The 12,985-nt window shown below is 62.8% G+C and overlaps 1 protein-coding gene across 2 annotated transcripts; it reads right to left on the bottom strand.

The window, feature by feature from the left end:
* Window positions 1-661: 661 nt before the first annotated feature.
* On the bottom strand, window positions 662-11,840 carry PTGS1 (prostaglandin-endoperoxide synthase 1). 2 transcript variants are annotated; one of them, XM_086624936.1, is made up of 11 exons: window positions 11,717-11,840; window positions 6,171-6,287; window positions 5,867-6,007; window positions 4,940-5,083; window positions 4,345-4,526; window positions 4,157-4,240; window positions 3,586-3,832; window positions 2,722-3,008; window positions 1,669-1,816; window positions 1,090-1,465; window positions 662-1,013 (listed from the first exon to the last, which is right to left on the bottom strand). In XM_086624936.1, the coding sequence occupies exons 1-10, from the start codon at window positions 11,838-11,840 to the stop codon at window positions 1,110-1,112; spliced, it is 1,830 nt and encodes a 609-aa protein (XP_086481062.1). In that variant the 3' UTR covers window positions 662-1,013; window positions 1,090-1,109. The 2 variants fall into 2 exon arrangements, with proteins under 2 accessions (XP_086481062.1, XP_086481063.1); XM_086624937.1 differs by lacking the exon at window positions 11,717-11,840 and having other exon boundaries at window positions 6,171-6,264.
* Window positions 11,841-12,985: the final 1,145 nt, after the last annotated feature.

Genomic DNA, 12,985 nt, shown 5'->3' with positions numbered 1-12,985 from the left:
CGGCGAGCACAGCTCCACCACGTCCCGGGGGCACCAGCCTTCCAGCCACGCTCCAGGGACTTCTCCTCTCTCCCAGCTCCGCTGCTTCCTGAGCATCCTGCCCTCCTGCAGGGCCTGGCACTGGCAAGACAAAGCTTGGAAATCAGCCGGAGGAAATGAGCGGAGTTTTTAAAATCATTTAGTATTTCAAATGTCCATTTTCCTGGAAGTGAACAGGGATCTAACGGGGATCGAGACCAGTGTTCCTGGAGCAGGACAGGAGGCGGGCTCCCTGCGCCTTGGGCACGACATTTGCTGAGCTCCAACGCTGGGCAGCGTGATGATCATAGGGTGGACGGGATGTTGTTGCTGGGTTTGCACAGAGGCTGGATCCTGCTCCGAGTAGCCTCTCCCAGGCGGCCAGCGGCACATGCCGGGGTCCCAGCGGGAAGGTCTGATCCGATGCTTCTCCCGTGGTCTCCTCCCGCAGAGACATCGCTTTGATTCCTTCTGCTCAGCGGTGTCAGCTGGCCACTGGGCCAGCACCAACACCCACGGCGCGTCCTCCCCGTCCCTCTGCATGCTGCCACCTGCCTCCTCCGCCTGACCCGGGGAGCTCAGCGCCCGAACAGCTGCAGCAGAGCAGGAAGGGCTGCCAGGGCTCCCCGGGCTCCGTGCCGCTCTGTGCCAAGTGGGGAAGCCCTACGAAAGAGGGGCGGGTGGTGGCCTGGTGCTGGAGAGCAGCGGGGGCAGAGGGTGGCAACGTGCAGGGGAGCCCAGAGCGTCCCGGGGAGGTGGGTGTCCCCTGGGAACAGCGAAGCTGGCGTAGTGCAAAGTACGAGTAGCAAGAGAAGGGGGGGTGTGGAGGACGGCGGCGGCAGCCATGCTCCGGAGGCACGCGAGGTTTTCACAGCGCTGGTGCCAGCCTCTCCTCAGGGGCTGCTGTGGAGGATGTCCAGGGTGGGACCATCTTCTGAACCGCTCCTGCTCCCGCTCGGCACCAGGGTGGCAGGTCCCCACCTCCCCGCTGCTCCCTGCAGTAGGAACGGGATGTTCAGCACCAGCCCAGGAGCTCGGCTCAGCCAGTGCCCGGGCAAGGACAGGCTCTACCTGGGCAGGCTGTCCTGGCGCTAGAGCTCAGTAGATGGTCCACCACGCCGAGGGCTGCCATTTTCCGCAGCATCCGGCACATGAAACGCTACGTATGGGCACTTCTTCACGTTGAGGCACACGAGTTTCTCGAGCGATGCTGTCTTAACTATCTCAAAGCCAGTTGCTCCGCCGAAGGTACTGGGTTTCCAGTACTCTGGGGAGCAGATGGGGTTTCCCAGAAGCCCTTTCAGGGAAAATGGAGCTCCAATCTCCACCATGCTTTCTCCAAAAATACCATTGGGTTGGGGTTTCTCAAGCAGCAAGCCCAGATAAAACTCCAGAGCATCAATGTCTCCATACAGCTCTTCCAGCTCTGCCGCCTTCTCTTCCTCTCCTGCACCAAGTGAACATCAGAGAGCTTTAGCAAGGGGATCACCCCCGGCAAGGACTGGCCTTGCTGTGGGTAACGGGAACGTGGCAGCTCCCACAAGCCCAGCCATGGGGGGCGGCTCGTGGCCTCGTACCCTGCCTGCAGGCACGGAGTGTCCGCGCTGCCCCGGCAAAGCCCCGAGAGCTCCTGCAGCACCACGGCCCTACCTGTCAGCTCCTGAAAGGACTTGTAGGGCTTCATTCCGAACCTCTTCCGATACTCGTTAAACGGCTGCAGCCTCAGCTGCCGCGACTCCTTGATGACCCCAACGGCCACTTGCAAGACGTTGGCATTGATGGTTTGTCCCCCGCCGATCTGGAGGGCGAGAACACAAGGAGGAGGACGCGTAAGGCACGAGGCAGCATCAGCATCTGCTCCAGAGGAGCCACCGCACTAAAGCATCCATGTCCTGGGCATGGTGTCGGGGAGACCAGTGAGTCATCGCAGCAGCGAGAAGAGGGGGAATCATTGGACATTGCCAAAAAAAAGCTGTAGAGCAGCTTGGGTTAAAGTCAATCCCGTTCCCAGCGCGGGCCAGGGAATGGGGCAGGAGAAGCCTCAGATGGATGGCGACCCACCGGCCCGGGAGGAGGGGAGACATTCCTGGGGTTTGGGGTCACGGGGCGAACCTGAACACCCGAGGAGCAGCAGGTCTGCGCCTCAGCCTCGCTGCTTTGCACAAGAAAAGTCAGTCAGAAACGTCGATGTAATGGCTTGGAAGAAAACATCCATGTGATGGCAGCAAAGAATAGCGCCGGGCAAGCTGCTCCAGTGCCCAGGCTGTCCCACAGCCCCGACTGGGCCAGGAGATCCCGGCTGCGTGGGCCAGCTTACGGAGGGCTCCCGGCATCGCCACAATGTTTGCTATGGAGTCCCAAGAACGAGCCGACAGGGTTGCCAAGGTTGCTGTGGGATGGACTCACGATGTGCCCATTGGGTGCTGCCCTGGGCAGAGTGACAAGCGACCTGCTGCTGGAGCAGGAGGCCAGGTACTGGTGTGCTCCAGCTGAGCCCCTGGTGCTGCAGGAGAGGCGATGTCTTGGACCGGAGCTTTGCACCGTGTAAGAAGAGGAGCTCAGAACCCCGCTGCCACCCTGCGAGTCCCCAAGCTTGGCTTCGTGACCTGACAGCACGGCAACTCTGCCTTCATGGCACCGCTGGCATCCCTGCCACGGTCCCACAGCCCCGGCGCTGGCACAGAGGGGAGAGCAGGACCTTACCCTTCCTGCAACCTGCTTGGAAAAGGACTCCACCAGTGCCTCCACGCCGTAGTCCATAAGCATGGAGGTGTTGTAGAGGAACTGCTCATAGCTGTACTCTTTCTCCTGGATGATGAAGGAGTCAGGCATCAGCCCGTGCCAGTGATAGAGCTGGTTGAACTCCACCGCGATGCGATTCCGGTACTGGAACTGCGTCCCAAACAGCAGCTCGGGGTCAAACTTGAGGCTGAGGAAGTACCCGCTGAGATGCTGGACGTAGTCTTCAATGACGATCTTAATGGTCTCCCCTGGGCAGGAGGTGAGAGAAGCAGCCATCAGCTGGCAGCAGCAGGAGCTACCACCTCTGCACCTCAAGATGCTACCCACGCGTCCCAGCGCCCGTCCGCCACCTGGGACCTTTCTGACTGCACGCTCGTTGAGCTGGTTGGGAATTTTTCAGCGAATTATTTTTTCACCAGCAAAGGTCAGTCTGCCAAAACCAAAATAGCTCCTGAGGAAGCTGACTTTACGCTCCTTAGAGATAATGTCTCCTTAGAGACACGGCTTTTTTTCTGGATTTTAGTAAAAAATGATATTTCATGAGATTATAGTAAATTTATAATAGAACATTAAAATGAAGCAATTCAAAATTATGACCAAATTATTCAAAAATAAATTTTTTTATGGACTAAAGCCAGTTTTTGCTGTACAGACCAAAGGCGATGATCCCCAGAAGGCTGCAAAGAAACTCCTCCAGCGTCTGAAGCCAGTCTGGCCACCACCCTCAAACAGAGATCGACCAACACTCACATCCTTGGGGCTGCCCGGGGAGGTGGGACACGGGGCTCCGCGGTGCCCACGACCCATAGCACTGTCAGTCCTCACCGATGAGGATGAGACGAGCCGTCTGGAAGAGCTGCTCGTCGCTCCAGGTGGGATGCTCCCGTTTCAGTATGTCGCAGACGCGGTTGTGCTCGCGCAGCCAGAGCGTGGTGTACATGCAGAGCCCTGGCAGCAGCCCAAACACCTCCTGCCCCATCGCCAGCTGCTGCTCCTTGGGGATGGCAGACGGGTAGACCATGTGGACCGGAGCGTCAGTGACCGTGGGGGGGTACACTTCTCCATCCACCACCTTGGGGAGACAAGAACGGGATGGCAGAAAGGGAGGAGGGGAGAAAACCACCCTGGTGAAAGCCTGCCCAGCTGGGACCTGCCTCCCTACGGGCACCACGGCCGCTCTCCTGCAAGTGCTGAGCAGGATGGAAACATCCCCCTCGTACAGCCCCAACTGCAGGATGGCTGCTGCTGTCAGAACAGCTCGACCCAAAGCTCATCCCCGTGACACAGCACCTCTGGTCAGCAGCCACTGAGGGGGTCCTGGACGTGCTCCACATGTGGGCTTCAAACAGCCCTGGATCACAGGGCTGAGACATAGTTTGGTGGTGCCAGGTGGTACCTGGAATTTCAGCTTCCCGTCTCTGAAGAGTCGCAGCTGGTGCTGCCGCTGCAGGTTGTCCCCGTACAAGTGCCCCAGGTCCACCTGCGGAGAGAGCGCAGGGTCTTGGCTGCTCCGAAGCTGTGAACGCCCCGGGCCCCCTCCTCGCTCCTGCATGCCCCTGCGCCCCCCGCTCCGGTGCTCCTCACCCCATGCCCCAGCGCCTTGGTGAAGCCACGTCCCATCTTCCCCGACGTCTTGAAGAACTGGTGGGTGAAATGCTGGGCGAAGAAGGCGAACATCAGGTTGGTGCCTCGGGGGTCGGCTTGAAACTTCTGCCGCAGCAGGAACCTCTCAGCCAGGAGCTGGGGGTCGGGGAGCTGCTGCTTCCCTGGGAAGGATGGAGGTTGAGGGCAGATGCCCCACGCTGACCCAGGTGGGTACCGGTGCTGCCGCGGGGCTGTCGGTGAGCGCTGCCATGGCTGCTGCAGCACCAGGCACTGACTTGTCTGCACGGACACCTTGCAGCCCTCTTACACAGGCTCCGACGTGCCCCAGCAGCTCAACCTGGGCTGTCCCCGCAGCGTTTCGGGTGCCATCAAGCTCCTCCTGCCCGTGGGGCCAACTTGGGCAGGCAAGTGGCACCGCGTGGCACTGCCAGCGGTGCCTCGCAGATGTGTCCATGGCAGCAAAAGCTCAGGCATGAGCAGGTGGGAAACACCGATGCTGCCCTGGGTACGGACCTGGGATGCTGCTCCAGCAACTCAGCCTCTCGCCCGGCACCACGCAGTGCCGACCGCGTACCTTTGGTCCCCATGGGCGTCGGGCAGTCGTCCGGCACGGGCGGGAGGACACGGGTGTAATAGCTGACGTTGGCATAGGCCTCCCAGCTGATGTAGCCGTAGTCAGAGTTGAAGGTGGGGGGGCTGGGGATGAGATTGGCACGAACTGAAAGGAGAGAGGGGGATCACCACTGCGGGGCCTGGGGCAGCACCCCGCAGGCTCTGCCCCTGCTCAGGCTGCCACACGCCCTCCCCTGCCACCCCAAAACCAGACAGGTAACGGCAGCGGAGGCACGCCGGCGTCCCGGGCTTTGCTCCGAGCCTTTTAAAGGCTGCAGTTCCCTGCAGAAGAGGAGAGCTCGGACTAATGCGCTAAAAGGATTCTTGGATGATGAATGAGATGACAACATAGAAATGGCAAAACCAACAGCCGGAGCCTTGTGAACGTGTCGCTACATCTCCAAGGGCTGGAACCTAAATATTTATGCAAAGTGATGAATGTGGGGACATGAGTAACGAGGGCCAACTCCATGTTTCCGCAGGCTGCCTTCCGTGCAGCTGCTTAGGAGCCCTTTGGCCCGGGGAGCGCAGGGTGCCGAGACGCGCTCGAGTTTTCCAGCTGGCTGGCAGCCCAGCACGTGGCCAGGGACACACGGACGGGGACACATGGCTGGGGACACACAGGCAGCCCAGCCTGCTGACCCCTGGCACCCCGCTGCTGCCTGGCAACACAGCCTCCTCCGGGCAGGGTGATGGGGTGATGGGGCAATGGGGTGATGGGATGATGACCCCCTGGGTCACTCAGTGAAGTGACTCAAGCCCAGTGCCCACCGTGCCTGAGGGAGCTGCTCAGCATCACTGCAGCAGCACTGCCCCCACCTGCACCTCTGCTGGTGCCCAGGGGGTCCCCAAGTCCTCCTGCACCCCAAGACCTGCTTCAACCCCTCACCTATGAGGATGAGCCTCATGAGCGTGTCCCTGATGAAGGTCCTGTTGATAATGTCCCAAAACCACCTGAAGTGGGTGAGGATGAAGTGGAAGAAGGCAGGTCCGGGCTTCAGCAGGTCATGGAGGCGTGTCCAGAGCTCGGCTGGGGGAGACAAGACCAGGCGAACACTCGCCTCGCTAGAGATGCCCGTTAGCGGCCCCGGCCCGCCCGCGCCGTCGCTGCCACTGAGAGCACGCGCTGCGGGCACAGCGTGCTGCCCCGGGACCCGCGGGTGCGGGAGGTCCTTTGGGCAAGAAGGACTTACGGGAGGTGCAGTTGGTCCCGAAGTATCCGGTCCGCGTGCAGTCGCACTCGTACCCTCGCGGGCCAGCCCTCACGCACACGCCCTGGTGCTGGCAGGGGTAGGAGCAGCAAGGGTTCACTGTGGGCGAGAGAGATGGCACCATCCACCCACGCTGTCACCTTCCTCGTGGCAATCAGCCTTGTCTGAAACACCCGGGGTGGTCTGTGCCCCGCGGCCACACACCGACGGCTGCTGCAAGCCCCAGCCCCAGCCTGCGCTGTCGCTGCCAGGGCTGTGCCGTGCCCGGTGCCCCGTGCCACTGCGGGGCCGTTTCACAGCAGTGCCCTGCGCAGCCGGGGCTGGAGCCTCGTGCAGAGGGGGCCGCTGTGCCCCCCGAGCCGCGGGGCAGGGGAAAGCAGGACAAACAGCACCGCTGGGAATAATAATAATGGCAATTGTCAGGGCTGCAGTTTGCTTTGGCAAAGCCGGGCGGATGGAAAGGGCTGACTGCTGGGCTCGCTCCCACCCGGCCTCTTCCTCCGCCGCCTTCGTCCCCAGCCTGCAGGCACGAGATAAGAGCCCCTTCCCGCCTGCCCCGCGGCGCGATCCCCGCGGCGCGGTCCCGTGGGACCAAGGGGACAGGAGAGGCACCGCCACCAAGTCGGGTCGGTGCCCGCAGACCCGGGATGGGGCCTTTGTGCCAGGAGAACAGAAGTGCCAAGAGACATGACCTCCTGTAGCCCACCTGGCTGAGGGTTTCGGTGCACATCAGCGGGCCGGCGGTCACCAGCCCCCACCGGGACGCACAGCGCTCGGGGACAGGGGTGCCACCGACACACAGTGCTCAGCTCTGGTGGCACCGGCTGCAGGGACGGGGATAGGCAGCAGAACCAGAACACCAGAAAAGAGCGAGAGCTGTCCCTGGTGTGCCCAGTGTCGTGGCTGATGAAGGAAGGTTTCCTGGGTCCATCGGCCACTCTGCGTGGGCCGTGAGCTCGCCAGGGCCCCACCAAACCTGGTTCAAATTCTGCTGGAATTTGGGAACAGGTTCCAACGCTGGGGTGGAGGGACGGGCACACCGAATAGAAAACACATTTTTTTCCATAGGAAATTGCAGCTAAAATTAACATATTTGAAAAAGAAATCTAATTTTGCAAAGTTGCTCAGTCTGCCAGGCAGCCATGCGCTCGGGGCAGGGCAGGGGCTGCCCAGGAGCCCAGGGCTTGGCCAGCAGCTCTGTCCCAGCTGCGCTCAGCCCTGTGACCCCAAATCCTCACGTCACACACGCTGTCTTGCAAAGACATGTTCAGCTCCCAGCCTTTCCATCAGACTCCCTTTCATCTCAGATCTTTTCATGTGCCAGGCGGGAAGCAGCTGGCAGGTTCTTATTTATCTCAGACAAATTAAGGTCAGACCACCCGTTTGGTTTTTTTGCAAGATGGGAATGTTTGCAAAGGGGGGCCGTGTTGCAGCGCAGCTGAAGCATCCTCCAGGCTATTCCTGCGTCAGTAGCTCTGCTCTTGACTCTGCTGCAAACCCTGCAAGCACCTGGAAGAGCAGCCCTGTGCCATGCCTGGTGCAACCCGGGCGGATGTGGGGCTGCCGCGGGTGCCGCAGCCACAGGATCGGAAGGATGCTCCATGCCGTGGGCTCTGGCACAGCAGGTTGTGTCCTGCCCCGTCCCTCCAGCTGACGTGGGGAGTCAGGAGATTTGCCAGGGCTCTCCCTGGTGCGGGGCTCGATGGCACGTCGTGGCTGAGCACTCCTCCAGGGCGCGTTTGGCAGCACAGCGGGCTTGGCCGAGCTGCCTCCTCCCGCGGTTCACCGCGGTGTCAGCGCCGCGGGGTCCCGGAGGTGGGGTGGGAGCGGCATGTTCCAGCCAAAAGGGTGGGAGGGGGACGGAGCGTGTCCTGGCCCGTGACAGCAACCCCTTCACATCCTTTCAGAACCTCCTTCCCACGGCAGCTCCATGCTTCTCCCCACCCTGGCCAGGAATCCTGCGCCGGCCCTGCTGGGACGGCTCCAGGTGTGGGGAAAGCCGCTGCCAGCCTCCGTGCTGGAGCACGGCCCCCTCCGTGACGGCAGAGCTGGTGAACACACTCCATCACTGCTGAAAAATGCCAGATTTTGGGGACAACATCCGCTTTGCGAACTGCAGCCAAAGCAACCTGGGGGTGAATCATGACCGGGCTGGATCCAAGCTTGTCGGTGGGAGACGGCTCCGCGGCCGCAGGCTTTGAAAATGATGAAAGGCTCACGCACTTGTTTTTCTGACTCAGGGATGTTTCCTCGGGCCCTCGAGCTGCTCACAGCACACGCAGTGCAGCCAGACTGTCATCTGCAACCACTTCTGGCGGCACCACGAGCAAGAGCAGCAGGCCAGGGCCGCAGCTGCGCGCCATGTGGCGCTTGGAGATCCTCCTCCCTGCACCTGAGCCGGGCTGCTGGCCCTGAGGACGGGCTGCGGGCGGGCGGCCGGGCTGGCTGGAGGGGCTGGCGCAGCCCCCGGGCTCTCTGCGTGGCAGCAGGCTCCTCGGTGCAGCCCGGGCTGAAGCTCCGTGAGCCCCGTTGCGGAGGGGCTGTGCTGGGAGGAGATGGTTGACCACAGGCTATGGAAACGGGCACGAACCAGGAGTGGCTCTGCCAGAGGTGCCCACCTGCCCTCGCTCAGTGGGGTCCATGCCTGACCTGCCCCGTGGCTGGAGCTCGGGCAAATAGTGATGTCCGGGTGCTGCCACACCTCCTGTTTGCCGACGGGAGAAGCAGCATGAGCACCGGATGAGGGTGGAATGGCTGGGGAGTGGACCGTCAGGTTTATTTTGCAAGAACACTCGTACAAAACTACACCCTGAAGGCAAGCCAGCAGCCAAGGGCAATATCTGCAGGGGAAAACTGAGAATCACCATGGGACTGGCTTGGCCCCGCTCACAGCCAGAGGAAAAGTCTACAGAGAGCAAACATCATGGCTCAGAGCCAAGGCGCAGCCAGCAAGAAGTACAAGTGCTCTAAGCAGCAAACACCAAGTGAGCAGGAGATCCCAGCCTCAGCCCGACATCCTGTTATTCCTTCTTCGAGAGCAGATCCAAGGGCTAGATTAGGGCTGTGGTCTTCCCGGAGCAGCACTGGCAGCGCTGGGGAGGAGCAGGAGCCCCGGCCACTCTGCACAGCACCTCGGGGCACAGTGCAATTCCCCTAATTCCTCAATCAGATATCTCCCCCCCTAATTAGGGCTTGGAAGAGAGCCGTCCTTTCAGGTATGTCCTGGGTACCATTTTTTTTTCCCCCCACGTAGTGAAATTTGCTTTGATCCTGGTGTGCAGCAGTCAGCTCCTGACACTGGTCATGGCTGCACCATCCCAGCGTGCGTCTGGCCCAGTTGCTTTGGGCACATGGGTCCCCAGTGGGTCCCCGGGCCCTGTCCTGTGCCCAGCAGGACACACTAATGCTGCTGCCGGCTGTCCTCAAGTCCCAGGAGAAGCTTCCTAGGAAGGTGAGACCCATGCCGAGCCAGAGGAGGGACCACACAGAGGCTGTCCCCTGCCTGTCCCTGCCACTCGTGGTCCAGCCCAGCAGGTGACAGCCAGGTCCATCCCATGGCGTCCCTCCATTCGTGCAGGCGTGCCCAACAGGTCCCGCAGCGGGGTGCCTGCCACCTCCCCAGCATCAGCTCCCCTCCTGCAGCACTCGCTCCTGCTCTGACCCTGCAGCCTGAGGCGGAGAAGCCTGGAGGGCTGCAGGGTGGCTCAGTCACCCTGGGGGCACCCAGCCCTGCTGTCCCCAGCAGTTCCTGCCGAGTTGCACCCTGACTCCCAGAGTTCCCCACAGAGCGGGAAGAGCTGCCCCGTGTGCCGTGGGGCCGCAGAGTGACCCCGGGTCCTGTTCCCCTTTCGGACACGTACGTTGCCAAACAGGAAAGTCCCCACCTCGGGGTCGCTGGTTTTGCACAGGACCAGCCACTCCAGTGCAGAGAAGTCCCGTCTCTCCTGGGAGGATGCTGCGGGGAGGGGGCACAGGCAGTGGGAAGGGCAACATGCCCCGCTCCAGCACCCCGCACCCAGCTCTGCCTGCTCAGCCCAAAACTGCTCCGTTCGGATCACTTCTCCCGAGCCTCGCTTTCCCTACAACGGGGTGGGGTGCCCGCTCAGCCCCGCACACCCAGCCTGGGCACATTTTGGGGGCTCTTGGGTTTGGGCACATGGCTTCCCACAGCGGTGGGTAAACCCAGGCAAGCTGCTGGAGACGGGGTCACCATCAGCACCGTTTGCACCGCAGACAGCCGGAGCTCTGCCGAGGGATGCAGCCCACGCACCTGCGCTGGGTTTGCTGAGAACGTTACTTTAGCGAGGAACTGTAAAACCTGAAAAGCACCATGAGCTTAACGCTGAGACGGTGTTTTGTCTGCAGGGAGAAAGGTCTTTAATGGACAATGAACTGAGTCAATGTCCCATTAAGGACCTGGAAAAAAGTGCACTGTAGGGGCTGGGGATGGAGCTGAAGGGATGCAAGACGTGGTTTCATTTCACAACACGCTCTGTGGATGCCTGCCATACACAGCATTATTCCTCGACATCCCTGGGCTCACGGGCAGCCCAAGCCCACTGCAGCTGTGCCAGTGCGCGGTGAAGTGCTGCAGCACGGGGGCACAGCAATGAAACAATGGCTCAGGCCACTGGAGTCGTCCCTGCTGCCCCCAACCCTCCATCCTCACCCCCAAACTGCAGTTTCACCTGATACGCGTTTAGGGAGAGCAAGAAAGGGCCCTGCCTGCCCGCAGTCATGGGCATTGCCCCACTTTCTTTTGAGAAGCTCTGTCCCAGCTGGGAGGCTGCAGGGAACAGCCGGGGTCCCAACCCCAAGCCTGGTGGCAGGACCACCCCAGCGCGGCTGCGGTCCAGTTCAGCCCCAGGGCCTGGCGGGACGGTGGTGGGCTTGGCGGGAGCCCAGCCCTGCCGTGCGGCCGCACTTGAGGCCCCACGTGTGGTCCCCGCGCGGCCGCTGTGGGAGGCAGCGGGGAAGTTTGTTTTCCACGGGCGATTTTGCTCTCCGGTCAGGTGTGACGGGCCAAGCCCTGCAGCGCCGGGTGCTGCAGGGGCTCTGCCCCGGGTGGTGTGCTGAGGGCTCCCGGCCAGCGGTGCCCCAGCTCTGCCAGCCGCGCTGCCCGCCCTGCCTGCCCTGCCCCGGGGCTGCGGGATCTCCGGTACTGAACCCTCCGGGACCAGGTGCCTCCGCATCCCCCGGTACCGGATCCTCCGATGCCGGGTTCCCCCTCGCTCCCTGGGTCCCTCCGGTGCCGGGTCCCACCTGGTTCCCCAGATCTCCCAGAGCCGGGTTCCCCCTCGCTCTCGGCCCCCCCCCGATGCCGGATCCCCCCGGTGCAGGATGTTGCCCCTTCCCTCGGTATCAGATCGCCCGACGCCGGGTCCCGCCTCGCTCCCCGGGTCTCCTCGGTGCCAGATCGCTCCGGTGCGGGACATAGCGGTGCCTCTCGGTACCGGCTCCACCAGGTCTCTCTCCCTCCCTCCGTTCCTCCCTCCCTCTCTCCCGGTGCCAGCCCCCGTCCCGCGTACCGGAGCCGTCGGTCGCGGCGCTCCCGGCGGCGCAGAGCAGCACGGCGTGGGCAAGGAGGAGCCGCAGCCCGGCTCGGTGCAGCCCCGCGAGCGGCGGGGCCGGGGCCCGGCACCCACCGCCCATGGCGAGAGGCAGCTCCGCCGCGTCCCGCCGCGGCTCCCGGCCCGGCCCCGCCGCCCCCGCCTCCGCCGCGCCTCCTCCCGCCCGCGACGGGGCCGCCTCCGACAGCCGGGCCAGCCCCCCGGCCCCGCACCCCTCCTTGGGGTCCCCGTGACCACCTCTGCACCCCCGGCCGTGCCCCAGGCCCTGTCCATCCCCAGATCACCTGCGTCCCTCCCAGTCCCCCTACTCCTGAGCATCTCATAGCCATCTTCTGGTCCCCATCACGTCCCACCAGGCTCCCCATTCCCACACGCTGGTCCTCACATCCCTCTATATCCCTATGCCCATGCCCTGGTCTCCATGTTCCCCCCACACATACTCACACCCTGATCTTCACATCCCCTGGCACCCCTATGCCCAAACCCTGGTTATCCCATCCCCCAGGACCCCCACACCCATTCCCTCATCCACAAGCCCCTGCCTGGGTCCTCATGCCCTGGGACACCCTGTTACAGCTCGGGCAGCAGCACCATCCCTGCAGTGTGGCCATGGGCCCGGCTCCGCTCCCTCTGACCCACTGTGGGAGGCTGCCCCAACAGTGCTGCCCAGCTGGCACCAGGAACCAGGCTGCCCACAGTGGCCAACAGTCAGAAAAGCTGAGTTTATCAGCGAAACCATCGCTGGGTGTTTCCTGCCTGGCTGCTTTGCCCCCCAGCGCCAGCCTGCTGATAGCAGGGACAGGATCAGGCCAGCCCAGCCCAGGCAGGCACCAGCCACCCCACGGGAGAGTGCCTCGGGCCAGGAGAGGCTCTGCGTGTGGCTGGGGTGGGTGAGAGCACGACGGGCTGCAGACCCTGCTGGGGCAGCCTCAGGGGACATCCCAGAGCCTGGTGGCACCCAGAGCCCAGGGGCTGTGGCTGCTCGCTCTCTCCCGTGCTGCTCCGTGGCAGCGGAGGAGACCCCCGCATGGGCCTGGGTGTGTTTTGAGATTATTTCATGTTCTGCTGTCGCCTCCTCGCAGAGCAGCAGGAAGCCCCACAGCAGGGCTGGGGGGTGCAGGGCTTCCTGCGCGGTTCCTGCACTCTACGCAGACAGCGGCTGTGCGGCAGGGACGGGCAGGAGCGGGGCTGCAGGAGCGGGGCTCACGCTGCGGGGCGTTGCTGGGG

This window comes from Tauraco erythrolophus, chromosome 22 (assembly GCF_009769465.1).
Source record: "Tauraco erythrolophus isolate bTauEry1 chromosome 22, bTauEry1.pri, whole genome shotgun sequence".
Taxonomy (NCBI): Eukaryota; Metazoa; Chordata; class Aves; order Musophagiformes; family Musophagidae; genus Tauraco; species Tauraco erythrolophus.
This window is presented reverse-complemented; position numbering and strand designations above follow the sequence as displayed.

Coding starts and splice junctions, on each gene's coding strand:
- PTGS1 (XM_086624936.1), bottom strand. CDS start 11,840: ATGGGCGGTGGGTGCCGGGCCCCGGCCCCGCCGCTCGCGGGGCTGCAC. Junction 6,288..11,716: donor CGCCGCGACCGACGGCTCCG/GTACGCGGGACG, acceptor TCTCGCCCACAG/TGAACCCTTGCTGCTCCTAC. Junction 3,009..3,585: donor GGCTCGTCTCATCCTCATCG/GTGAGGACTGAC, acceptor CCTCCTGCCCAG/GGGAGACCATTAAGATCGTC.